General features: G+C 35.7%; 2 protein-coding genes across 2 annotated transcripts; both read right to left on the bottom strand.

The window, feature by feature from the left end:
* Window positions 1-2,276: 2,276 nt before the first annotated feature.
* On the bottom strand, window positions 2,277-9,677 carry LOC125280265 (osteoclast stimulatory transmembrane protein). Its single transcript, XM_048210668.1, has 3 exons — window positions 9,521-9,677; window positions 5,999-6,998; window positions 2,277-3,155 (listed from the first exon to the last, which is right to left on the bottom strand). The coding sequence occupies exons 1-3, from the start codon at window positions 9,562-9,564 to the stop codon at window positions 2,775-2,777; spliced, it is 1,425 nt and encodes a 474-aa protein (XP_048066625.1). The 5' UTR covers window positions 9,565-9,677; the 3' UTR covers window positions 2,277-2,774.
* A 740-nt stretch (window positions 9,678-10,417) lies between these two features.
* On the bottom strand, window positions 10,418-26,782 carry slc13a3 (solute carrier family 13 member 3). The gene is made up of 13 exons (XM_048210909.1): window positions 26,211-26,782; window positions 24,663-24,928; window positions 23,947-24,110; window positions 23,019-23,082; window positions 20,385-20,564; window positions 16,522-16,647; window positions 15,991-16,083; window positions 15,787-15,891; window positions 14,285-14,382; window positions 12,395-12,507; window positions 11,986-12,147; window positions 11,523-11,660; window positions 10,418-11,427 (listed from the first exon to the last, which is right to left on the bottom strand). Exons 1-13 carry the CDS (start codon window positions 26,316-26,318, stop codon window positions 11,251-11,253), a joined length of 1,794 nt encoding a protein of 597 aa, XP_048066866.1. The 5' UTR covers window positions 26,319-26,782; the 3' UTR covers window positions 10,418-11,250.
* Window positions 26,783-27,479: the final 697 nt, after the last annotated feature.

The raw sequence follows: 27,479 nt of genomic DNA on the forward strand, positions 1-27,479 counted from the left end.
GAGGGAGCGCGTTTTCGGCGGGAAAGTGACGTCGACGAATACCCTCTATTGACCCTTCGCCGGGCGTTTGATTGACAAGCGATCTACCCAATCAGAACGCCGAATCCGCCATTTTGTCCGACAAAGCAGTCAGGAGTCAAGCTGCATTCACGTCACCTCATATTTACCGGAATCTTGAAATGACAACAAGTGACGTTATATTCGGAGCTGTTCACGTCCTTTTGGTCCTTGGACTGGGAATTATGCGTTTCCATGGCACCACTATCAATGCCTAATAAATCAATCTACAGGGGTCAGGTGGTACAGCGGCCACGTGGTACATCTGGGAGCTTTCAGAAAACTCCCAGCTTACAAGCTGTAATTACGAGCTCTACGAGGACGTGAACGCTTTTTACAAGCTAGAATCTTGTAACTACGGGAATTATGAGGCCGCGTGAACGCACCTTTAGACGATTAACCTTGGTGGAATTAAACTTGAAAAATTGCGTACATTGACATCTTTACGCGTTTGAAACAACCTTTGCGAAGGGTCAATAGCAAAAAATTTATATTTAAAAAAAAACACAAAACCCGCGTTCTGTTTTCTATCATGCGCCGTGCACCTCTGTGATGATGGCCCTGTCCCAAATGACGCACTTCATGTGGACTTTAGGTCTCGTGGACTTAAATTGCGCGTGCTCGCCGAGTCTACGAGTCCATAGGCCAGTGGTCACCAACCTTTTTAAGCCCAAGATCCCTGACCTCGACCTTTATGAAAGACAAGATCTACTTGATAGAAAAAGACAGCCCAGATTGTATTTAGTATTTTTTTCATGGCCAATTTAGATTCTGATTTATTTATTTATTGATTTATTTATTTTTACAAGCAAATTGGCCGATTCTGATACTGGTTGCAGATATTTATTATTAATATTATAATGATAAACAAAAATACATAGCCATTTCAAATTAGAGGGAACCACTGACAGCCCCAATTTTGCCTTATTTTAGCCTAGACCCGTATTAACCGTCTATTAGACATAAATATGTAGTTGTCTAATAGTTGTCTAATTGATGACTAGTCTACTCTTGGGTTATGGTTAGACGTCTATTAGATTTTCACTGACAGCCCAAATTCAGCCTTATTTTAGCCTAGATCCATATTCACCGTCTATTAGACATATGTAGTCGTCTAATAATCGTCTAATTGATGACTAGTCTATTTTTGGGTTATGGTTAGACGTCTATTAGATTTTCACTGACAGCCCAAATTTTGCCTTGTTTTAGCCTAGACGGCCGGGCTATGTTTTGACGGCTATTAGACGTCTAATAGACATAAAATTGCTTGCTGGGGTCCTTCCAACGGGATTCGGCAAAAGTTTAAGTACAAGTTCAACATACGTCACTTACTGCGTTGCTCTGATTGGTTGTAGGTCTATCCAATTGAGTGCAGAGTTTTTTTTTTTACTGGTTCGGTTAAGACACGCCCCATAATTCAAGTGCAATGGAGCAGTATCAGACTCACATTCTGCCTAGAATATGAGTATGACGAAGTCAGGCTAATTCATTAAATAAATAAAACCGAATGTCAGGGCTTTACTGAGTCATATGTAAATCTATTTATATTTAAACCTGTAAATTCATCTGAAACTCACGCACATGTTTATTATGTGTTAAAATTGTAATCTTAGTTCAAATGGAACATTATGTATTATTACAACTGTATACGTTATTTAAATAAGCATGTATATATTGTCTAATGCCCAGGTGGCATAAGCAAAAGCAGGCTGTGTAGTTGACATGGAGATAATATTTTGCAAAAGAAAAGAAACCTGTTCTTGATGCTAAATATTATCCCCGCGAACCTGCAGCGCCTGTCAAAAAACAACCAGACCGTTATTTCCGGTGTGACGATCGAGTCTGTCCCAAAAATACCTCTCAATGCGCCTTCGTGGACTCGCGCCAAGGGCCCTATAGGTCTGCACTACATGACGTAACCAAAGTGTGGACTCTGAGGAAGTCCACAAGTCCGGAGTGTGCCATTTGGGACAGGGCCGATGACGTAAGATGAACGCAAAAGCACCAGGGTTCGATAGAATCAGTTTGAGTGTAAACAATCGCGCCCGGGCTCGGACCGCGGCAAACGAGCTCAGTGTGAAAGCCCCCCTCTATGACTTTCTTTCTCCTGTGAGAAAAAACAAAACATTTTTCGATCTACCGTTATTGTGCAATGAAACTCAGTTGGGTCCAAAACAACATTGAACCCACTGACTTTAATTAGAAGGACAAAAAACAGATTCATTAAATTTTTTTTTTATTATCTACTTTTGTGTCAAATGAAAGTAAATGATAAAAGATTCTTCAGAAGAACAGAGCTATCCCAATTTAACTTCTTATTATCTACAAGTTATTTAATATACCAGGCAGTCATATGATAAACCATTGATAATGATGCACACACTGCAGCCTCCTAAACATGTACTGTTTATTTTTTTTTTCTGCCCAGTATGACCTTTTGATTTCCTGTCCATTGTCATTTTTCCATCATCCAGTCCCTCCAGACCGAGCACTAACATGGTGCCTTAATGGATTGTGAACATGAGGTAAAAGCAGAAAGCTGTTTTCGCTCTGTTAAACACTGAGGTCTTTTTAACCTTTTAAAGTGTCATAGGTCACATCACATGCCCCTTAGAGCACAGAACAAATACACAAGAATTAAATATAAATTAAAAACATCAATAAAAACAAAACAAAAATAATATAAAGTTGACAAAAAACAGAAGTTGCAATGTGTATTATTTATGCTGATCTGTCATCCCAGAGACATATTCATCTTGATGTCTGGTTTCTATAAAGAAAACATTTTGTCTTTCTTTTTGTTTAGTTTGAATTTTCTTAATAAGGAATTCAACCCTTCTCTCCTCCTGCTGCTGGAAGAAAGAAGCTGCTACTTTCCTCCGAAGGCGTCGAGCGTAGATCTCCAGCGGCAACAGGGAGTAGCTGAACAGATAGAGGAACACCAGCGCCGTCACTACACTTGGGTTCAGCTTACTGGATTGGGCTTCACACACATTTGGATCAGAGTGAATGAGGGCTCCGTAATTTCTGTTGAAGTTGAACAATTCTTTCTGACAGTCTGAGCTAAAGATCTGGCAGATGCCATTCTCTGTTACAACCTGAGATGATTAAAAAGATAAAGGGGACGAAAAGAGAGAAGTGTTATTCATTTTCACAATAGTGGACATAACTAGGCTATTTACTTTCTTTAATGGAATATTTTCATTTTGGGAAATGTTTAATTAAAGGGTTAGTTCACCCAAAAATGAAAATAATGTCATTTATTACTCACCCTCATGTCGTTCCACACCCGTAAGACCTTTGTTCATCTTCGGAACACAAATTAAGATATTTTTGATTAAATCCGATGGCTCAGTAAGGCCCGCATAGACTGCAATGGTACTTCCTCTCTCAAGATCCATACTAAACACATAAAACATATTTAAATCAGTTCATGTGAGTTCAGTGGTTCTATCTTAATGTTATAAAGCGACGAGAATAGTTTATGTGCGCCAAGAAAACCAAAATAATGACTTTTTAAAAATATCTAGTGATGGCCAATTTCAAAACACTGCTTCTTGAAGCTTCAGAGCTTTACGAATCAAATCATTGGATCGGAGCACCAAAGATTTCAGCAGTTTGGCGGTTTGATACGTGATCCAAATCACTGATTCGACTCAAAAGATTCATAACGCTCTGAAGCAGTGTTTTGAAATCTGGCATCACTAGATATTGTTAAAAAGTCATTTTTGTTTTGGCGCACAAAAAATATTGTTGTTGCTTTATGATATTAAGATAGAACCATTGAACTCGCATGAACTGATTTAAATATGTTTTTAGTACCTTTATGGATCTTAAGAGAGGAATTGCCATTGCTGTCTATGCAGGCCTTGCTGAGCCATCGGATTTCAACAAAAATATCTTAATTAGTGTTCCGAAGATGAATGAAGGTCTTAGGGGTGTAGAACGACATGAGGGTGAGTAATTAATGACATTATTTTCATTTTTGGGTGAACTAACCCTTTAATTACATTTCAGAGCAAACAAACAAACAAAAACATTGTTACTCATCATTTTGTGAAAAAATCTAGACCTGCTCTGAAACGTATCTTTTGTTTCAAATCAGTGATTCGGAGCGCCAAAGTCACGTGATTTCAGCAGTTTGACACACAATCCAAACCGATGATTTGAAACAAAAGATGCGAGCAGTGTTTTGAAATCGGCCATCACTAGATATTGTTGAAAAGTAATTATTTTGTTTTTGTTTTTTGGGCGCACAAAAAGTATTCTCATCGCTTTATAATATTAAGATAGAACCACTGAACTCACATGAACTTTTAAATATGTTTTTAGTACCTTTATGGGCACTGAAAGTGTAAATTAACTTGCTGGCTATAGAAACCTCACTGAGCCATCTGATTTCATCAAAAATATCTTAATTTGTGTTCCAAAGATTACTGAAGGTCTTACGGGTGTGGAACGACATGAGGGTGAATAATAAATTACATTATTTTCATTTTTGGGCGAACTAACACTTTAAGCTTGAAGTTTTCATAGCCTACCCCTTGCAGAATCTGCAAAAATGTTAATCATTTTAACAAAATAAGGAGGATCATAAAAATTGCATGTTAATTTTTTAGTACTGTCCTGAATAAGCTATTTCACATAACATAACAGATGTTTACATAAGACAAAAAAAAAAAAAAAACAGCTGAATTTATAAAAATGACCCAGTTCAAAAGTTTACATTCCCTTGATTCTTAATACTGTGTGTGGATACCTGGATGATCCACGACTGTTTGTTTGTTTGTTTTTGTGATGGTTGTTCATGAGTCACTTGTTTGTTCTCAGCAGTTAAACTGAGCTCTGTTCTTCAGAAAAATCCTTCAGATCCTGCAGATTCTTTGATTTTCCAGCATCTTCTGCATATTTGAACCCTTTCCAGCAGTGACAACAAAACTATTAAAAAAGGTTCAAACATTCACTGATGCTCCAGAAGGAAGCACGATCCATTAAGAGCCGGAGATGTAAACGTTTTTAATTGGATGAACAGGATAAATAGTACTTTTTTTTGTCTACCTCGTTCAAAAGTTTTCACCCCCTGACTCTTAATGCATCGTGTTTCCTTCTGGAGCATCAGTGAATGTTTGCAGCTTTTGTAGTTGTGTTTGAGTCCCTCAGTTGTCCTCAATGTGAAAAGATCTCAAAATCATTGTTGGAAAGGGTTCATATATGCAGAAGATGCTGGAAAACCAAAGAATTTGCAGGACATGGAGGATTTTTATGAAAAACATGATCAGTTTAACTGCTCAGGACAAACAAGGGAGAAAAACCATCACAACAGCAAGCAAACAGTCGTGGATCATCCAGGTAATGACACACAGTATTAAGAATCAAGGGTAAATAAACTTTTGAACTAGGTCATTTTTATAAATTCAGCTTTTTTTTTTTTTTTTTTTTTTTTTTTGTGTCTTGTGGACTGAATCCGTTATGTGAAATAGCTTATTCAGGACAGTACTAAATAAAAAAATAACATGCACTTTTTATGATCCTTCTTATTTTGTTAAAACGATTAACATCTTTGCAGATTCTGCAAGGGGTATGTAAACTTTTGAGCTTAGCTGTACATGTTAGTAAGATGCTTATGTGCTTATGTAAATCAGTTAACGTCTCATAATAATTAATAAACATGGCAGAATAAGCTTGAATCTTCTAAATCCTATATGTTTAAGAGATTGTAAAACATGCATTTTGAGCAGGAGCCTTGTTATCAAAATGCAATAAATAAATGAAGTATTGATATTGTCTTTACACTAGTATTTAATTACTAGTATTAATACACTAGTATTTAATTAATTTTTGTACATTTACATTAGTAGAAATTTAAAAGGAACGCATTTTGCTGGAGTTCTACTTCATCAGTATATCTGTATTTTAAGGAGAAACTGGTGGAGTGCATTACCTTGAAGTTGACGTTGATGCTGATGTTGGTGGATGGCATGTTTGAAATCCAAGGACCACCTGATTTCACCAAGTAATACAAGAAATGATCCAGCACTATCAAAAAGATTGTCATCAACAGATACAAAGTGATCACCATGGCAGGAGGCAGACATTTGAAAAGTTCCCTTTTAGTTATTCTGAAACTGGTGGAGTTTACTCCATTTTTCACATCCTTTGCTTCAACCACAATCCCTTTTTCGACAGCTTTCCTTCTGAGCCCTCCTGTGATATACGTGTTGTCAAATCTTACAGACGTCAAATAAGAGCGAAGGTACATGACAGACTCTGTAAACAAATAGAGAACAAAAACAGCGGCAAAGATTCTGCTGAATAGCAGCTTCAGATCCTGTACTTGATTTTTAACTTTAGAGAAATCCTCCTGCACTCGCTGACTCAAGAAATGCAACCGTCCCTTCACTTCTGAGACATTAATATTTGTGGTGTGATCAAAATCACGTAGTGTTTGCATTAAACTGCTGTCCACTTGCTCCTCTGCGTTTCTGACTATATTGTCCTTGATGGTGTTGATAAGCTCTGAGCTGCTTAGAAGACTTTGAGAGAGTTTTTCTGATGCACATTTCACAACATTTGTTAGAGTTGCAATGTTGGCAGCCATGTTGGGTAGAATGTACAGCACTACAATCATCACAGATGTGGATAAGAGCAGTTTACGACCCTGTCGGGTAAACAGTGTCGGGAAGATTAGCGTGAAGGCACATCGGAACGGATGGATGAGAGATGACAGGATAAACACAGCTGTGGCATAGATACCAACTGCAACCAACGCCGTCTGGATGTCATATTTCAAAAGGTCTATGAGCCAGTGGAAAAGTAGTGAGGCAGTTACAGCAGCCATCAAGAGACAGAGAACAAGTAGAGAGAGCAGATGACCTGCTCTCTGAGGAGTCGGAGAAGAGTAACACAACCAGAGCATCTCCATAATGCTCCTCGCTGAGGCTCTAACAAACACAAACACATAAAGAGATGGAAGGAAAGAGATTATCCATGAGTAGCTATATAAAGAGGTTAGATGAATGGAAAATATTTATCTCTATATGAGAACTAAATTAGTCAGTATAGCATAATAACCTAGCCTGAAAGTGCTGTAAATGGAATGGTATGCAAAAAAGATCCCTGAATGAAAGATATCACTTAAATATTTGTCTGAAATATCACGCCGATCTCTGTGGCAGCACTACAAACTGTAAAAAAAAAAAAAAAAAAGTGTTTGCAGGTCAGGGTTATTCGAAGTGCAAATCATTTTGTCAATTATTTCGTGTGTTGCTACGTTTGTCTGTGTTAGGGGCTGTTCACATTGATTTTTGCATTCCACTGTCCCAGCTAACAGAATTTTGTTATAAGAGCATTCTCTAAATATTCAGTGTTGGTTCTGGGAATGTAAAAAATGTCAAGTTTACTTGACGTTAGAGGAATGTATTTTATAAGGTATAATGTTCCTCTAACGTTCTTTCAACTTAATTTTGATTAAAGGTGCCCTAGAATTAAATATTGAATTTATATTGGCATAGTTGAATAACAAGAGTTCAGTACATGGAAAAGACATACACTGAGTTTCAAACTCCATTGTTTCCTCCTTCTTATATAAATCTCATTTGTTTAAAAGACGTCCGAAGAACAGGCAAATCTCAACATAACACCGACTGTTACATAACATTCGGGGTGTACGCCCCCAATATCTGCATATGCCAGCCCATGTTCAAGCATTAGACAAGGGCAGCCAGTATTAACGTCTGGATCTGTGCACAGCTGAATCATCAGACTAGGTAAGCAAGCAAGAACAATAGTGAAAAATGGCAGATGGAGCAATAATAAGTGACATGATCCATGATAACATGATATTTTTAGTGATATTTGTAAATTGTCTTTCTAAATGTTTCGTTAGCATGTTGCTAATGTACTGTTAAATGTGGTTAAAGTTACCATCGTTTCTTACTGTATTCACGGAGACAAGAGAGCCGTCGCTATTTTCATTTTTAAACACTTGCAGTCTGTATAATTCATAAACACAACTTCATTCTTTATAAATCTCTCCAACAGTGTGTAATGTTAGCTTTAGCCACGCAGCATAGCCTCAAACTCATTCAGAATCAAATGTAATACATCTAAATAAATACTATACTTACATGATCCTATGTATGCATGCAGCATGCATGATGAACATCTTGTAAAGATCCATTTTGAGGGTTATATTAGCTGTGTAAACTGTGTTTATGCTGTTCAAGGCAAGCGCGAGCTCCGGGGGAGGGGGAGCACGAGAATTAAAGGGGCCGCAACCTATATATCGGTGCATAGTTAATGATGCCCCAAAATAGGCAGTTAAAAAAATTAATTAAAAAAAATCTATGGGGTATTTTGAGCTGAAACTTCACAGACACATTCAGGGGACACCTTAGACTTATATTACATCTTTTAAAAAGAAGTTCTAGGGCACCTTTAACAATTCAACATTCTGGGAACATTGATTTGTAACATTCCAAGAACATGAAAATGTCCAGTTTCCTTAATGTTAGAATATTTTTATTATTTTTTTATGTTATTTATTCATGAAACATTCTTTCAATCATTAAAAAACTTGCTGTGAACAAGCACTTAAAAAAGAGAAATAAGAACACAAACTACGACTTTCTTCAGCCACAGCCTTAAATGAAATCAACTGAAGATAAAAGACATTAAATCTCTTAAGATCTGATTAAACAACTCCACAAACAGCATTACCAGCTTCATTTATCAGTAATCAGACTGACTTTATTTCTGTCAGACATCTACAGAAGTTCTTATTGAGAATTAACAGAGGTTTAGATGTTGTTGTTTGGTTGACAGTTTAATTTGAGGTCACCATCATGGTGATCAGTGTTTGCTTAAGTTGGGCTCTTGACCCTTGACTTTTGTTAAGTTTAATTCAGTCATTTGTCTGTTATTAAAACAGACACATTGATCTGCTTGATCAATGCAGAAATGTTTTCTGAAAACACCTTTTCAATTGTTGAAAAAGAAGCAACTCAACAAAAGGGTCAAGAGCCCAACTAAAGTAAATGCTGATCTCCATGGTGGTGACCTCATTTCCAATAAGACATCAAACCTCGGTTAACTCTCAATAAGAACTTCTGTAAACATCTTACAGAAATAAAGTCAGCCTGGTTAAGTAAAGTTCTGATCTCTTTTTGGCATAAAAGAAAAATCATTTTGACCCATACAATGTATTGTTGGCTATTGCTACAAATATACCCGTGTGACTTATGACTGGTTTTGTGGTCCAGGGTTACATATTACATGATGTTGTAATGAATTGCTATAGCAAAATGCTAAAATGTAAAATTTAACAATAATACTGTAATATACACACTGTAATATAAAGTGTAAACTAATATTAGTCTACTTCCACTGTCATTTTCACAATATATGCTTCTTGCTTCATTATGGAGCCATATCTCTTTTATAATTGTAGAAAATATTGACATACCTGAAGGAAGACAAAGAGAGACTGTAGTATCTTAAGGGCATCATTACTGTTTTTTAAAAGGAAGCTTGAAGATGATCATGGATTTATCTCAACATTATAAGGTTGCTCATTACAAAGCAAAACTCATATTGAGCTGGGCACCAAATACACTCATATATATATGCACCCAATCCTATGACTCTGAGCTGGATGCTGAACACACATGCACACTGACTCATTCAGTTGCTCAGATTCACATGAGACCCAAACACAGATGACACTGGACAGCTTCCAACATCATATGACATGCAGAAAAAAACAAAACTGCTCTTTTAATGAACCTTAAAAGGAAGACATACAAAAACAAAATTTGAAAAGGGAAGTATGTAAGTGCTTTGTTTGCTGGTTTCAGTTGGTTATCATGGAACATACTCGTCCTCATTTACATTTCCCCACAATCCCAATTGTTTCTTCTCATGTGCACTCTAAAAAAAAGTGCAATATAGCACTAATAGTGGTTCTTCACTTTTGGTGCTATGTAGCAACATATCTTTATATGTAGATTACAGATTTATATGTCAAATGGTGCTGTGTAGAACCCATAAGAGGTGCCATATAAAATTTTATTTTTCTTCAACAAAAATGGTGCTAAACAGCACCAACAGTGGCTCGTAAAGAACCTTTAAAGGGGATTAACAGTTTCTTTGTACTGTAGCAGTGCTATATAGCACCTCAGTCATCCCAAAGAACAACTGAAGCACCAAGATGGCTCCATATGATTACAAGCCAAAGAACCACTTTTAGTACACCATTTTTTTAGAGTACTGGCAATTGTCATATTTTCTTTCTATGGATTTATTGATTTTTGAGTGTTAAGTTTTGTGTGTGTGCGTGTGTCAATAACTACATCATTTTGTTGCATCCAAGCTTTAATTAGGATTTATGGATAATGAACACAAGATTATAAACATTTAACATAGAAATGTTACATAATTATTAACTACGGCATACATTACATAAATACATTACATAAATACATTACATAAATACAAGAACTTTTATTATGCCACAGTCGCCGCTTCCGCTTCTCCTGGTCAAGCGTATGTGGGGTAAAGCATTGCTATTTTATCGTATTAGATACATTTGTGTGTTGAAAGTTGTTATTACTGTTCGTTCGCTCGGCAGCTGCTATGAGACACTTGTTGCACATTGCAGTAAGCTAGATTAGGCGTGGTAAAACATGGTACTCGCTGTAAATCAAGAAAACGAGATTTAAACAATAAGACTTACCGTGTTGAGCTATATAATATGATTAGTTTTCTGTCGATGAATGTACACATCCAAACAGTTGCTCACCTGTCTAATAAAACACATAATATATTAAAGCGTCTTTGGTGTTTCCATGGTTTCAACAGAATAAAACCCGGGTAATGTGGGTATGATGTCGTTGATAGGCGACGCATGGTCCATGTCCTGGCTAAAATTGCTTATTTCTCTGTATTTAAATATTCTTGGAACATTTGGGATAATGTAAGTACACAATTCAACAAATATATAACATTGTTTATTTTATATTTTTATTGTTATTTTATATTTTATATTATATTTTAATCCAAAAATCTTACATATTGTGCCTTTAAATTCACTTACTACATAAAAATATATTTGAAATTTACAAATTCTTAATAAAATTAACTGGAAGTATTCTTATTTTTTGTAAGGGTGTCCATATCCATCTCTGTAGTTGTTCTCTAGCCAGTCAAATTCATAGCTGATACAGTATGTGTAGCCACAGTTGCTAAGGAAACATTTAAAGGTCTTGCCCAATCAGGATACACGTGTAGATTGAACATATGAAGACCCCATGTGTTCACGGCAAGAGACACGCACATAATTCCCAGGATGTTCATCACAAACCCTGTCTTCACCTGTAAACATTACACACACGTCTTATTTTGCAACTGAAAACAACATCTGTGTGCTCTGATGTAATGATTTTAATGTGTTTTTGTAGCTGTCTTACCATATCCTTCACCATAAGGTGTCCGGAGGCAAATGCAATTGAGTTGGGAGGTGTGGACACCGGAAGCATGAAAGCGTAAGAGCAACCAGTCGTTGCTGGAATCATGAAGTACAGTGGGTTGACTTTCACACGGATAGCCTGGAAATGAAGTATTTGGTGGATGTGGTCACAATGTAATACTATATTATGTTTCCATTTTATAAAATTTGAAAACATAAAAGCTTATATGATTAATATTTGAAAATTTAAGTCACACAGATAATATCAAACCAAGTGGCATCTTCAAATAAATGACGATGGAAAATTTTCAAAGCCATTTTTGCAATTGTTTTTAACTGACCCCAATGTAATTTTTAGTGAAGTAAAAATAAATGTCATTTAGTAAGAATTATTTTTTTAAATTAAATGAATTAATACTTTTACTAACAAGGATGCAATAAATTGGCTATATGTTTCTCTGTACCAGTTCAGCGATGACAGGGAGGAAGATGATTATGGTGGCCGTGTTACTGGCAAATTCAGTGAAGCAGGCAATGAAGGCTGTGATGAGCATGACTGCGACAGCGGGAGGGACCTGGGCAAGAGGCTGCAAGTGGTTTCCTATCCATACTGCTAAACCTGACTCCTATTGCAAAAAAAAAATGTCTCCACGTTTAAAGTCAAGGTTAGGTTTTTCACTGACAGACAGGACGCAATGTTATGTTCAGATATTTCCATTTGTTCTAATTTCAACATTCCAGCCTTCCAGTGATCAATTATCAACAGATCGCCTGCGTTTGAATATTTTATGCATTAATTACAATTTGAACTTTTAGCCATGTAATGTCAAGTTCCAGCATGTAAATCAGTCCAAAGTTCAGATAATGAGGTACCTCACAGCCTTTGGCCATTGCAAATCCACCACCCAGCAGCAAAATAATATTCCATGGCACACACTCTTGAGCTTTTCTCCATGACAACAGAGGCACATATGGAGTATTTGAGGCTGGGGGAAAAAGATAGAAATGAAAATTAATTATAACCTCAAGCCATCTGACCATCTCTGCCACTGATATAAAACACTACATTGATTTTAAGACAGTTCTATTCTATTCTATTCTTTCACAATAGCATCATTAACATGACAGCACATGCTAATCGATAAGTTGAATCAACTCCACAGCAACTACATAAATTTATCCAGTAACCATTCAGAAATGTCCAGATGCATTCTATAAGATGTAACGTCTTCCTGAGTCTCTCCATCAGTGTCCGAACAATGTAAGGCTGAACATCATAACTGACAATCGTAATTTTGACTGTGTGAGATTCTCCAGCTTTGTTGTTGTTGAGCAACCAAAGCATGAGCTGTTAAAGCTCCACCCTCTTCTGGAAAGGGGGCCGTGAGAAGCAGCTCATTTGCATTTAAAGGGACACACACATGTTTTTATGCTCACACCCAAATAGGGGCAAATTCGACAAGCTATAATAAATGATCTGTGGGGTATTTTGAGCTGAAACTTCACAGACATATTCTGGGGACACTAGAGATGTATATTGTCTTGTAAAAGGGGCATAATAGGTTACCTTTAATATAAAATACCTATGAGCAACAAAGGGATTTAAACAAGTACAATTTAGTATACTATCACAATATTCATGTTTTACATATGGTGTGAAATTAACTTGAAGTGCACTGTAAAAAACGTGTTGACAATACAACGCATTAAAAAACTCAAAAATTAGTTTTATCAATCAATATTCATTTTATTATTACTAATATGTTGAGTCAACCTCTAAAGTTCAGCACAAAAATCTATACTCTGCAAACAACAGGGAAAATGTTGAATGTACTGAGCCAAAAACATGACGTTATAAAACTCTTTACAAATTCACTCTTCAGACGCCAAATGAACAGAAAGCCGTGTAGAAGACATCACAGCAAAGCTGGTGACAACAATAGTGCTACAGTTTATTTCTGTTGCTCAAGTGGCCGAGCAAAGGCAAGGTCATCGGTTCAGTTCAGTGTTCAAGAAAACTACAATGATAAAATGAAAACATTGAATGTAACTTGCTCTGGATAACAGCCTCTGCCAAATTATACTGCTGTTCCACCTTCAGAAACAGCTTAGAAGTTGCAGACATACAAATATGTATTTGTATTTGAGCACACAAAATACCAATACTCAAATGTATTATTTTACAGAACTTTTAATAAGAAAACTAGAAATTTCAGATACAACCAACCACTAAAAATATTTCACTAGAAAGGCTTTTTTTTGCATAGTGGATTATTAAAAATTAGGAAATTGAATTTCCAAATATAGACTATAGAAATGCACACGGTATAAAAGAAACAGTGATAAGTGGGGAGATTTGTGTGAGATTAATATAATCTCTCTGCACACAGTTCTCTGCTGGATCTCTCTAGACGCACTAATCCAAATCATTAACATTCCTCATCTTATTCAACATTAACCACACTCACATGTGTTCTAGAAACCTTTCTGACTGGCAGAATAAACTGTGCTACTGGAAAGTTACTGAGGTAACTGAATGTAATGACAATGTTTGTGTCTGCCAAAAATACACAACAGAAAACAGTGTCCCAATTTACAAACTTCAAGCCTAATATAAGCTATGTCTTAGGGGCTTGATTTATTTATAAATATTAATAACATTGATTGATTGTTGAGTTTCTTCAATTTAAAGTTTATAATGTCGTAGTACATAGCTCATTCTCTCAGCTGACAAAACAGAAAATCAATAAACCACCCACTGACCTCTTGAATCGAACCACCAGCGGAGAGATGGTCGCTGGGATGGAAAGAAAAAGAGGATGGAGATGATGATGACTCCAGTAACAGCGTCAGATACATAGCTGAAGGGAAATAAACATGCAGGGAAACGCAGTTATACATCATTCAGTGTTGCTTATGTCAAGTCCCAATTAGCAACATTGGGGCAAACTGAAATTATTCAGTATGACTTTAAGATAAATAAGCTCTTCTGTTTTGAATTGTTCAACCACTGATGCTAGGGTGAATACTTATTGACTGCACCTTTAATATTAGCTTCATTTTGGCTGCATCCATCATAAAATGTTCATTGTGGATTATAAAAAGATATTACAGAACACATGAAGTCTTCCTTTTATAAATGTATAATCAACCTCCAAATGTCTTACTTACAGTTGCAAGTACTTTAAAATTCAGAGGAAATAAGATATGCCGTGTAAATGAAAATGTCAAAACAATTTTGCAAACAAGACATTAATGCCAGCAGCAATCCTGATTTCACATCTCAGCACATTAATATGAACCACTGAATCAATGTAATTGCCATAACCTAGCTAAGCAATTCATCATCTCATGTTCTGCTTTCAATCACTTTCCTCTCATCTATATGTGTTGAATCACTCATGCACACATTATTATGTTCTCTCTGTTTCTATTTTTCTTTAAGCTGTGTTTTTATCTTGGCAACTCAGGGATGACTCAAGATGAACCGACGTCCTGCAGATAGAGAAAGGTTAGCTCAGCGGAGGGAGCAGATCAACTGGTCCATATTTTTGAATCTCTCTGTCTAAGTGCATTAGTGTGATGGACCACAAAAAAAAGGGAAAAGAAAGGAGGAAGTCTTTATTGTTGGATTCTCTTATTTACATTTGTATTGACTAATTGTCTTCCTTCTGAGTGGAAATCTGCTTAGACCGATGCTTAAGGTTAAATATATTAATCTTTAATTTCACTGACATTAATATAAACAGCACTATTTTTTTTTTTAAATTAAAGCAGTAAAACTCCTAATTGCATACAATTTTCATTACGAACAATAGATAAAATCCTACAAATCCTAATGGCACAGGTTTGTTTTAGCACACATTAAATGCATTTGACCTTTACATAATGGAGGAATAAATATAGTGTTATTGTATAGTAGTGATGTATTAAATAATAAATTATGACAAACAACATTCAAATATTGTCTCAATTTTGTTTTTATGGTCTTAAAAACTGAAGGGGAAAACAGTCCCTCAAGAACTGTGTTTTTAAGTGACAGATTTCTAAAAAGTTTATCTTTGAGGGTCAACCTAATCAAAACCTATGAATCGACACCCTATAAAACCTGAAAACCGCTATTCTAAAAACCGTTCAGTGTTTCAGAATATGACAATTTCGATATTGCATTCATCTCACATGCATCTAATGTTAAAATGTGACACTCATAATACATCCATAATTTTTCATAATTTATTTCTTTGTTACTGAGATGTCTGTCTTACCCTTTGGTGAAGAAAACCGACCATCCTGTAACAAACTTCGGATCTCGTGTGAACAGAAGGATGGCAAAAATAATGAAGAAGAAAGCGATAGATCCTTCTGCAAACCTAGGAGAGGAGAAGATATTTTAATTTAATTAATGTCAGAAAGCACAACACAGGGAAGTACAAGTGTTTATGATATGTTTTACAGGCTCCACAACTTACTTTATTGGGCCCAATTTCCTGTAGTCTTCATCAATAACAGCTGTTGCTTTTGCTTCTGCTGCTGCCCGCTCATCATGTTTGCTAATACAAAGTCTGCGTAAAAAAAAAAAAAAAAAAACAGACACACATTTGTGATATATGATATAGAACATGGGTTTCCAAACTGGGGTCCGGGGAACCCCAGTGTGTCTGTAAACAAGTTCAGAGAAAAACATGTATATATATAAAAAAAAAATATAATAAAATATATATTAAACTGAATATTTTGATTAAAATAAAAATCTAACAGTACATTACTATAGTGAATAAGGGAAAAAAAACAATATTGTAATGTGATAGAAATAATATTTTACACATTTATAATATTAATTCTCATGGTATAAATAGGGTCTGTATACATACAAATATATAGCTGCCTTTTAATTTTAGGATTGGGTCCCTTGCATGAGGATGTGGCATATAAAAGATTGAAAAACCCTGATTTAGTAGCCTATACACATTTCATTTTCTGCATTTAGACTGTGTATTTACCGTGTATTAATCCCGCCATAGAGGAAAGCAATCCAGATCCAGCCCACAATGAGGAAGAGGAGCATGAGCGGGAAGGCGAACACAAACCATGAGCCGAAGTTTATGAGGTCACATTCAGGAAAGTAGCTGCAGACACAAACATGCAAGACATAATTAGTTTGACTGTTTTTTGCATCACCCATGAAAACAGTTTTAAAAACCACCAGTTTCCAAGCAGCATGCAGGTGTTTTCATTCCTGAATGAATCACTTTCTTTTTCAAATGTCTCGTTTAAGTAAATGATTCAATGACTCATTCATAAAGGCTGCCATGCCACCAACTGGCATATCAAAGTAACCTGCGAAAAGAATTGTAACCAATGCACTATACTTAATGTTTATTAGTAGGCCTTTATACACATTATATACAACCCGAATTCTGGAAAAGTTGGAACGTTTTATAAATTTGAATAAAATGAAAACTAAAAGACTTTCAAATCACATGAGCCTATTTTTATTCACAGTAGAACATAGATAACATAACAAATGTTTAAACTGAGAAATTTTACAATTTCATGCACAAAATGAGCTCATTTTAAATTTGATGCTTGCTACAGGTCTCAAAATAGTTGGGACGGGGGCATGTTTACCATGGTGTATATGGTGATACAGGTTTCCAGCTGCTGAAGAGTTCGTGGTTGTCTTTGACGTATTTTTCGTTTAATGATGCGCCAAATGTTCTCTATAGGTGAAAGATATGGACTGACCGTAGAACACTTTTCCACTTTTAAACAGTCCATTTTAAATGCTTCTGGACCATGTTCAAACATGGCTTCCTTTTTTGCATGATAGAGCTTTAGTTGGCATCTGCAGATGGCACGGCGGATTGTGTTTACCAACAGTGTTTATTCCTTGGCCCATTTAGTAATGTCATTGGCACAATCATGCCGATGAGTGATGCAATGTCGTCTGAGAACCCGAAGACCACGGTCATCCAATAAAGTTCTTCGGCCTTGTCCCTTACGCACAGAGATTTCTCCAGTTTTTCTGAATCTTTTGATGAAGTTATGCACTGTAGATGATGAGATTTGCAAAGCCTTTGCAATTTGAAATTTTTACTTCTGAGAGACTGCCTCTCTAAGACTTCCCTTTTATAGCTAATCATGTTACAGACCTGATATCAATTAACTTAATTAGTTGCTAGATGTTCTCCCAGCTGAATCTTTTCAAAATTGAATGCATTTTCATCCATTTGTTGCCCCTGTGGCACATTTTTTGAGACCTGTAGCAGGCATCAAATTTGAAATGAGCTCATTTAGTGGATGAAAGTGTAAAATTTTCCCTTTAAAAATTTATGTTATCTATGTTCTATTGTGAATAAAATATTGGCTCATGTGATTTGAAAGTCTTTTAGTTTTCATTTTATTCTAATTTTTAAAAAAAAATTGGGTTGTATAAAGTATATAAATCTTTTTTGCTTCACTTTTTGTCTTTATCACAACTTTAAGATAAGGCTGTCTAGAGAACATGATAACAGTTTTAATTAGCTAGATATTCACTGTCATTCCTAAGATAAGGAGGAATAATTGAGTGTCAGCTGTTTTGTATCGATTAAGTGCTGCCTTGATCTATCTTTTCTTACAGAACCAGATTAATTACTATTTTTAATTCTAATTCATTCTAATACATTTTTCATTTAAAGGCCAATGCAGAAGTAAAAAAAGTACTGCTGATAATATTAGCTGTAAAGCATGTTTTGTGTAACCTCAGTTCTTCTTTTGTCTCTTCTTTTTGTCTAGTCATTATGAGGCAACATGTTCTTAGCCGATTAAACATCAGTGATGAAATATGGTAAATGATTGGAGGCTGTAGCCAAATGAGTTACTACATTACATTCACAAAACATAATCTAATCACATTTGAAGTATGCAAGAAAGTAAAACAAATATACACTGTATTAATCTCTCAGTGAGTAAGTTTCCATTTGAGATATATACAGCTCACCTTAAGGCTTTTTTACAGAGAATCTACCTCTTAAAATGCTTAAGGTCGAACCACAACACTGCATTGTTTTTATTTCAACAAAACAGTACCTTTGATCTCTTACTTTATGGCATTTATGATGTAAGCCAAACTTAGGGACAATTAGTTCATTCTGAGGTTAAAGGAAGAAATGTTAATGTCTATTTCATATAATCTGATTCTAGACTCAGTTTTGCCTTACAATGAATCATTTACATGCAAGTCATGATCAAACTAGCTAAAGAGCTGCAATAAACTACATCCACTAAACTAGCTCTCCAGTCTTTCCCCACAGCAGGTGCTACACTTTCAGATTCATATGTGCTCAATCTTTATGTCCTAATGGCAGCACATTTAGACACTTTAGCTAAGTTTTATGTAGATTATGTAGACAAAATCTGTTTTTTCCCTCTCTCCTTTAAACCTTTGAACAGATAGAATGCTTTTGAAAAAATGAAAATGACGAAGAACTAGAAGATTCTGTACTATTTCTTAGGTTATTTAGGTAAATCTGTGACACTGGTCATGTGAACTCCTTTGTAGAAAAGGTCAAACCAAAGCACACAAGATGCTCTTTGACCATTCTCAAATCATGATAGGTAAGATGGGTCATTCGGTTTTTCACAAACTTTTATAGTGGCAGCATTTTGTATCAAATTAGAACATTTCTAACACTTTCACTTATGGTCTTGAACCCACCAGACATCTATTTTTAAAAGTTCCTTTATGAACATTATTTGATCCTAGAATTATTATTTTTTAATTTAATTTAGTGAAAAGACCACAAAAATGTCCATTAAAATGTTTTCAATTTGATCTACAAAGCTAATAGTGTCACATCTTATGCAATGTCTTTGCTTGCTACCAAAGGTCAATTATTCTGGAAACTCAAATCATTTGTCTTGCCTGGGAAAACTGAAGCTGGGATTTCGGCCATCTCAAACGCTGTGGTAATCCTGAGTGGAAACCAAACTATGTTCCATGGCTTGTTGTTGGTGACCTAATTGCTTGAATAAACAGCTTTTTCAAAGGCATGTGGCACCCTAAATTCTTGTTAGTACATTAGTTGAAACAGTGCAGTACATAAATTGCACAATCACTGCCAGATGAACAACAGTTTTTTGTGTTTTTGTCATATATTATACTATGTGTATGTACACACAGTAATACTCATATATGAAGGCAGACTACAAAACTAGAGTAAAACACTAGAGTAAAAGTGAGCCAAGATTAGACCTTTGTACTACACATTTCAGTAGCACAAAACAAATGATGTCTATCTAGTGGCACTGAGAAATGAAATGTTATTCATGCTTATTATTTAATTAAAGCTAATGTACTCATTTGGATAGAACTGATTTAATTCTGTAAACTGAAGTCTGGCCTGAATAAAGATTCTCATCTTTGACATTGTTTCATTGAGACAGTTAATGGAGATGCAGATAATAACTGGGGGGGAAACAGCATTATGGTGTCGTTCAGCAAATCATATTATAGACATCGTGCTGTCCAAAGACTAATTTCCTGACAATTAAATATTTTAGAGCTGAACATATTAATTATAGATATTTCCATAACTACACAAAATAACCACAACTTTTCTATGAGCATAGAGTAGTTTTTCTTGTTAATCTTTTACTGTACTTTCACTGTGAACTCTGTGTCTAGCCTGTACTCTTTGAATTTCAGCACTTTTTCATGAGCTCTTTTCACTTTTAAGATGAATTGCTTATGTTTTATTCCTTTTATGCAAATCACCATGGATATAAGCATCTGGCAAATGAGTATAGACGAATAAAAGAATGAATGCAAAACAGTATTACTATGGTAATTTACCATGGCAACCATGGAAAAATGTTATACCTCTTGAGCTGACCCACCAGGATCAGGTTGGGGGCTGTGCCAGTGAGGGTTGCAGTTCCTCCGATGCTTGCAGCATAAGGAATACAAATCAGAAATCCTTTCCACACTTTCATCTGGTATTGTGCCTCTCTTCTGACCTCTTCCAGATTCTTTTGCTCTGATCTGTCTGTCCAGTCAGGTCTGTGAGGTTACAGAGGGGAAAGAATCTCCTAGTAATGACTCAGACTTTAATATTTAAGAGTATGAAAGGAAGATCTAACATGATCTATGAGAACATGAGAATATGAGAACATTTATAAGCCAAAAAACTTTAACTGTAACAATGGACTCCAGATTACCATTACACTAATTTTGTTGCTGCAATAACTGCAAATCACATTATGCTGATGATGTTTAATTTTAATGGCAAATTTATTTAAATCATGACAACTCTCGTAATAGTTTTAGCATGTTATTGAATATGGCAATGTTAATGTATTTGGCCTTTGCTTAGTAGATCTGCTACGCTGCTGCAGAGCAAGTATGGACTTGTTGCTAATTAAAAATGGGCGCTTTCAAAATGCTTTATGAAACTTCGAAACCTTTGCGAATCATTTGTTTCGAAGCAGTGATTCAGAGAGATTCAAGATCAGTGGCATCAAACTGCCAAAGTCAAATGATTTCAGTAAATGAGAGCGGCTTTGTTACGTCATAACTGTTTCGAAATGTTTTAAAATTTCAATAGTTTTCACCACTAGGGGGTAATGATCTCTGTGAACCCATGAGCTAGTGTCTATGATTTTTACCTGATCTTGTATCAGTTTTATACATTTGTAGACATTTAATGACACATTTGTACAATAAAAAGGAAGAGTTGTAGTTAAAAGTTTATTACTGGTCTGATTAACAATAAAACATTTGCAGTTGGTTTGTAAAAGGTGCTTTTATGGATGTTTAGGCTCAGTTTTGGGACACCCGCATGTGCGGTTTCGAGCGTGAATCATTTTGGGAAGCAATAGGTTCAATTAAGTTTTGAAATGCTTCGTTTCTACCATTACTATTGCTAATAGGCACACAGAAATACAAGATATGCTGCTGCTGCATAAATACATAATTCCTGTAGCAGATCTAGCAGGTGGAGCTGGGGGAGGTGGAGGGTTTCAGAGGAACTCTCATATTAACACAGCAAACACTGAACCAGACTATTTAAATGTTGAGCAAGCAATCTCATTGGCTGCAGGATCAGCAGAGGCCAATCATCTTGTGGCATGTGATTGCTTGCAGATTGCATATAAAGGACCTATCAGCCTGCGCCCTCTAGAGTTTCATGACTGAACTAGATATATCAAATCGTCAAGTTCTTGTGTTTGATGTTTAAAGGAGTGGTTTAGTGTTTTTTTTCTAGGCTTGATTGTGTTTTTGGGGCACAGTTTAACATGTCTTAATGCTTAGTTTTTTTTTGAAAACGCTGTATTTTTCATATATTTTACCTTTATTCTACACCTTTGTTTCCATTGTCATATGAACGGCTCGTTTGACTTCCCACAGCTATGAAGCCGCTCCCTCCGAAATACGCAATGTGCTCAGATTGGTTAGCAGGTTGGTAGCGGGCCCAGTGTATCGTGATTCGCTGAAGCGTCCGGAAATGCCACACCCCTTACCATCCATTGCTTCAGTGAAAATGTAAATAATGGCGTCTATATTTCTGTATCAAATTGAGCCCGAATCAGACCCAGACAAAGAGGGTCAAGCTGCAATTGCGGCTTTTAAAGGACGTTTAAGAATGGTATTTCATTTTTTTCATTTGTGTCAAAGTGTTTAGATATGCTGTCACTGCTGTTTGTTAGCTTCAATATACAGTTTTATCCTGATTAAAGCTTTACTGTAGCTGAATACATGACTGAGTAATAGCATTTTGTAAAGGTAGCGTTTAATATAGAGCATGAACAACTGTTTGTCTATGAACATAGATGTTTTTTAGAGAAGTAACAGTTATACACTAGAATTTAGCTAACTGGCTAGCGAAGCAAAAACGAGTTGCTCTTTGTTTACGTCCTTGATGCAACCAAAAATAGCAACAGAACTATACATTTAAAAGACATGTACAAACAATAAAACGTACTTACAGTTTGAAGCCAATAAACAGCAGCTTCTGCTTTCAAAGTGGGAACTGCTCCATCTTTCTGTAAAAGTCTTTGTGCAAATCCAGCATTGAACTCGTGTAGATTCTGGAAGTTGTCTTCCGCGCCGCATCCAGTGTAGAAAATATCACGGATTATAATGGGTTATATTATCTTTTTATGCGCCGCTCACGTCCGGTGTACACAACTCTTCTGCTTCCATTATGCCGCGCGACATGGTCTCGCCCACTTTGTATCGTGTTACCGAGGATGTGTGTTTTGCAGGGTTTATGATGTCACCAACTCCGGGAAGAAGCACGTTGTAGTCCAAACGGTCGTTTTTGTAGGCATTAAACTGCCACAACTTAAAAAGACAATATCTCTGTTTGCATTGAACTTTCAGTGCTGTAACTTTGCAGATATTGTTTAAGCTCAAGCAGCAACATTACTAACTAAAGTTAAAAAAGTGAAATCGCATTGAACCACCCCTTTAAGTTTGCTTGTTCAAAGAAAGAAATGAATTCTTCTCACTCACCTGTCATCTGTGGTCAGTATCTGTTTTTCAAAAGGAAGCACGTGCATCTTCAACTGAGAATCACCTGCAATGAAATCTTTGTTTTTTAATTAGAAATACCTCTCTAATATGAATAGCCTGCAGTTTAAATGAATTTCAGGGTTTTTTTTAAAGCTTTTATTTGAATTTGTGAAAATTACGGAAGAGGATTAGGGCCAAGCAATAATAAAAAAATAAAACAATCTCAAGATTAAAGTTGTTAAATTTCGAGAAAAAACTCGTTAAATTTCGAGAAAAAAGTCGAGATAAAATGCTGAGAATAAACTCGTTAAATTATGAGAAAAAACTCGTTAAATTTCAAGAAAAAAGTCGAGATAAAATGTTGAGAATAAAGTAATTAAATTACAAGAAAAAGTCGTTAAATTATGAGAAAAATGTCGTTAAATTTCGAGAAAAAAGTCGAGATAAAATGTTGAGAATAAACTCATTAAATTATGAGAATAAAGTTGTTAAATTAACAACTTTTTTCTCATAATTTAATGACTTTATTCTCAACATTTTATCTTGACTTTTTTCTCGAAATTTAACGACATTTTTCTTGAAATTTAACAACTTTAATCTCGAGATGGTTTTATTTTTTTATTATTGCTTGGCCCTAATCCTCTTCCGTAGAAAATAAAGAAAGGCTTCTCATTATATTTTTTGCATTAAAGGAATCTTAACTGACAAGGAAAAAAAATTTTTTCCAAAGTTTTCCATTCTGTTTGTAGGGTCTATATTATGTCATGTGTGCAGGTTAATTCCACTCACAAAAAATAAAACAGATCAAATAAATCATTAATAGTATGCTGATGTCATGATTGCATAAAAACATTAAAAATAAGTAGGACTTTCATTTCCTAATTAGCTTGCAACACACAGAATATGAATTTCTCCCCACTCTACTGACCCTCTGGGTCCCGTTTGTCCTTGCAGTTCTCTTTTAGAGTCTCCAGATTTCCAAACAGGCTTTCCAGTATGGCGTTAGCAATGGGCAGCATCATTGCAGTTGTGGCTGTATTACTCAACCACATTGACAGGAAAGAGGAAGTGATCATCATGCCTAAAATCAGCCTGGAAAGGAAAGAAAGGCAAGTAGAGTCACAGCTGCCAAACCTAATAAACTATTATGCAACCATTCCTACAATAACTAGTGCAATAAAATGTGACCATATACACAGTACACACTGTGTACATTGTGAAGCAGGGTACAAAGAAATGCTAAATCTTTGTCAAATGATGAAGAATAAAATGATTAATCTGTATCAACACATTATGTAGCCTATCAAATGAATATCACGCTGTGAAATACTACCATTTATCCACAGAAATTCATTCAGTAACAAATAACATTTAAAACAAAGCACTGCAGTTAAACAACCGAAACGTTTTCGAATTTAAATAATACTTTAAAGTTAAGATTAAAAATAAAAGTTAACATTTTTCTTTCAAGACTTCAATCGAGGCATTTCAGGGAGTTCAGAATCGGTTTTACTGATATAAAGAATAACTCCATTTGAAGTGGACTTTGTGCTTCATGCTTAAACAGCATCATAATGTTGAGAAAAGAAAGCTGGAAATGTAAAAAAGCATAATAGGTCCTCTTTAAGACAGAATCTTTCTCACCAGGCAGGTTTCACTCCTACAATCTTCAGCACTTTGAGTGCTATACGGCGATGGAGACCCCACTCCTCTATAGCAGATGCCATCACTAAACCACTCAGGAACAGAAAGTTAGTCTCCAGGAAATACTGCGGACAGACCTTCTTAGAAGGCAGGATTCCCATGGTGGGGAAGAGGCACACGGGAAGCATGGCAGTCACTGCCAGCGGGAGCGCTTCGGTACACCAGTACACCGCCATCAGAAGCACCACATACAAACATTTTCCCTCCTGACAAAGAAAAGGATGGATGTGTAGATGCAGTAATAAGGATTACTGTGACTGAATGGAAATTAATTTTCTGTATGCAAGCAGATGTTATGTGTTAATGTTCATCCGCCTGAGAGTTCAAGTCCTTAAGCATTATATTAAATATGATAAATAAAGTGGAAGTATCTCATTTTACAAGATCTGCATTGTATTACATATACATCATATACACTTTCTGACACATTTGGAAGGGATTATGAAATATGGCATTTGCATATAAATATAAATATGCATATAAATGATTCTAGACCTTTTCTCACAACTAATTTCACTTTTATGAGCCATTTTGCTTTTAAACAACTCATTCTTGGTTCATTATTATTCGGACTATTCTTAAAGCATGAAGTGCTTTGAATATATTCAAACAAAAGTATTACAAACAGAAAACGTTTGCCTTAATTTTGGACAATATATTGCTTCATCATTAAAAACAAACTTCTTTTTCTTAAATTTTCTGCTTCAAAAGTGCCTTTGTGTTGTCATTCCTAAATGCCACCTTTTGTCAAAGGCAAAGACGGTTACGCATTTTTATATAAATATGTGTTCAAATAATATTGGGGGCCTCTAATATATCACAGTCTGTGTATATATAAAGGCAACCAAAGAAGAAGAAAAAGAATGCATTCATGACTTTCACAAAAGAAGATATTTTGAGAAATATCTCATTGTTTTTCTTTTGCAATCGAAGTCAAAGGGCAAATTAAACTGTTTTATTACTAACATTCTACAAAATATCTTTAGCGTTCTACAGTAGAAAGAACACTCTCAAAAAATATGTAAAAAATTGTACCTTTAGGGATACAACAGCTTGTCAGTACCCTTAAAAGGACATCTTTGTGCCTTATTTACCCTTTAAAGATTCATAGTAGTACCGGCATATTGCTAAGGTACTAATACGCACGTACTAATACCCCTTTAAGGGGTAAAAAAAAAAAGGTACAAAGATGTCCTTTCAAGGGCTCTGCTCCAGTTTTCTGAGAGTGAAAGTCAAACAGGTTTGGAACAACATAAGCGTGAGGGTTGTAATTTTGGGGTAAACTATCCCTTTAAGAAACAGGTGCTCGTGCTCTTATATTAGTCTAGCCCACTAAAAATATTTTCTGGAATAGGTCAATATATCTTCATATATTTACATTCTTTTAATCAACTGTTTGACATAATTCTGCTGCTGTAACGTATAATTAACAATCCTCTGTGTTCAAAAGGCCACGACAGAATGTGACTAATTTGAACAACTCTTTACCTTTGGCGGCACAACGAAGAGCAGCGGGAGCAGCAGTAGCGGGACGAGGATCAGGATGAGCTCTCTGCGCGCGCACCACAGCTTCCTGGAAAACTTTGCCGGGTCCATTGTGGCATAAAACCTGTTTCCTTTCCTTGTCTTTGCACTGGCACAAGCTGCTGCTCTGGCGCTTGGTTTCCAACTTTATTACTTTTGCTTTATCATTTTTTAGCACCGCGGGAGAAGATTAACTATTGGCTTACTCGTTAACTCCCTTAAAGACCCCTCGACTTTAGCCTCGGTCTACAGTGCCAAGAAAGATGAAGAGCAAAGTGTTCTGCTTCACACAGACTACAAAGCGAGAGTAAGCATTAAATGTATACTTTGTTAACTAAAGAAGTGTTTGACCCAGTTAGTGGGTCCCGCCTGGTGATGATGCTATTGACCTCATGTTTCTTGAGATGTTTGCTGCCTGTAGTGCAGAGTCATTAGTTTTGAATATCAGTATTATTAATAACCATACATTAATAACTAACCTAACATGTACTGGAAGCAGCTATTAAATTACATTTTGCTTACAGTGTTCCTCAAAAGCACTGATGCCAAGACCTCCCTTTTTCAGTTGTACGGTTTGCCTGGGCAACGGATTGGAATATAGTGCGAGGGCCCTTCGTCCTTTATTATTATTATTAATATCCCATGAAGTTGGTTGTGCGCTTGTGGGTCCCCCCCCCCCCCCCAAAATAAAGTTTGATAATTTTATCTTGATAAACAATAAATCAGTTTTTATACAAGGCTGTGGATAGGGATCATGACCTTTCAGAGTATCATGAGTAAGACTGAGTAACTTCTGGTAAGCATAGTAAGAAAAGTGAAGTCATGAGATATTAATAAGAAAAATACAACACCCTTCAGCCTCACTATGATAGTCTATTTTGCTGCATCAGGAAATAAATCTGGTTTTGAGAGTGAATAAATACATTTATTAAGCATTTATAACAGGTATTACATTAAAGTTGCCGTTTTTATTCATGCAGTTATAACTGCTTATCAATGATTTATAATGCATTTGTAAATAACTTATTAGTCATTAACAAACACTTTTATAAACCCTTTACAAAGGGAACCTTAATGTAAAGTGTTACCATGATTACTTTTAGTTAGCCTATGGTATTTTGGTTGGTTATACTTGAAACAATTGGCCTCTTTTATTTCTGGTTTGCTTTGTTATTGCTAGACTGTAACGTATCGTATTCAGATGTTATGCGATGGCAATTTAGTGCCTGTGTA

Source organism: Megalobrama amblycephala, linkage group LG12 (assembly GCF_018812025.1).
Source record: "Megalobrama amblycephala isolate DHTTF-2021 linkage group LG12, ASM1881202v1, whole genome shotgun sequence".
Taxonomy (NCBI): Eukaryota; Metazoa; Chordata; class Actinopteri; order Cypriniformes; family Xenocyprididae; genus Megalobrama; species Megalobrama amblycephala.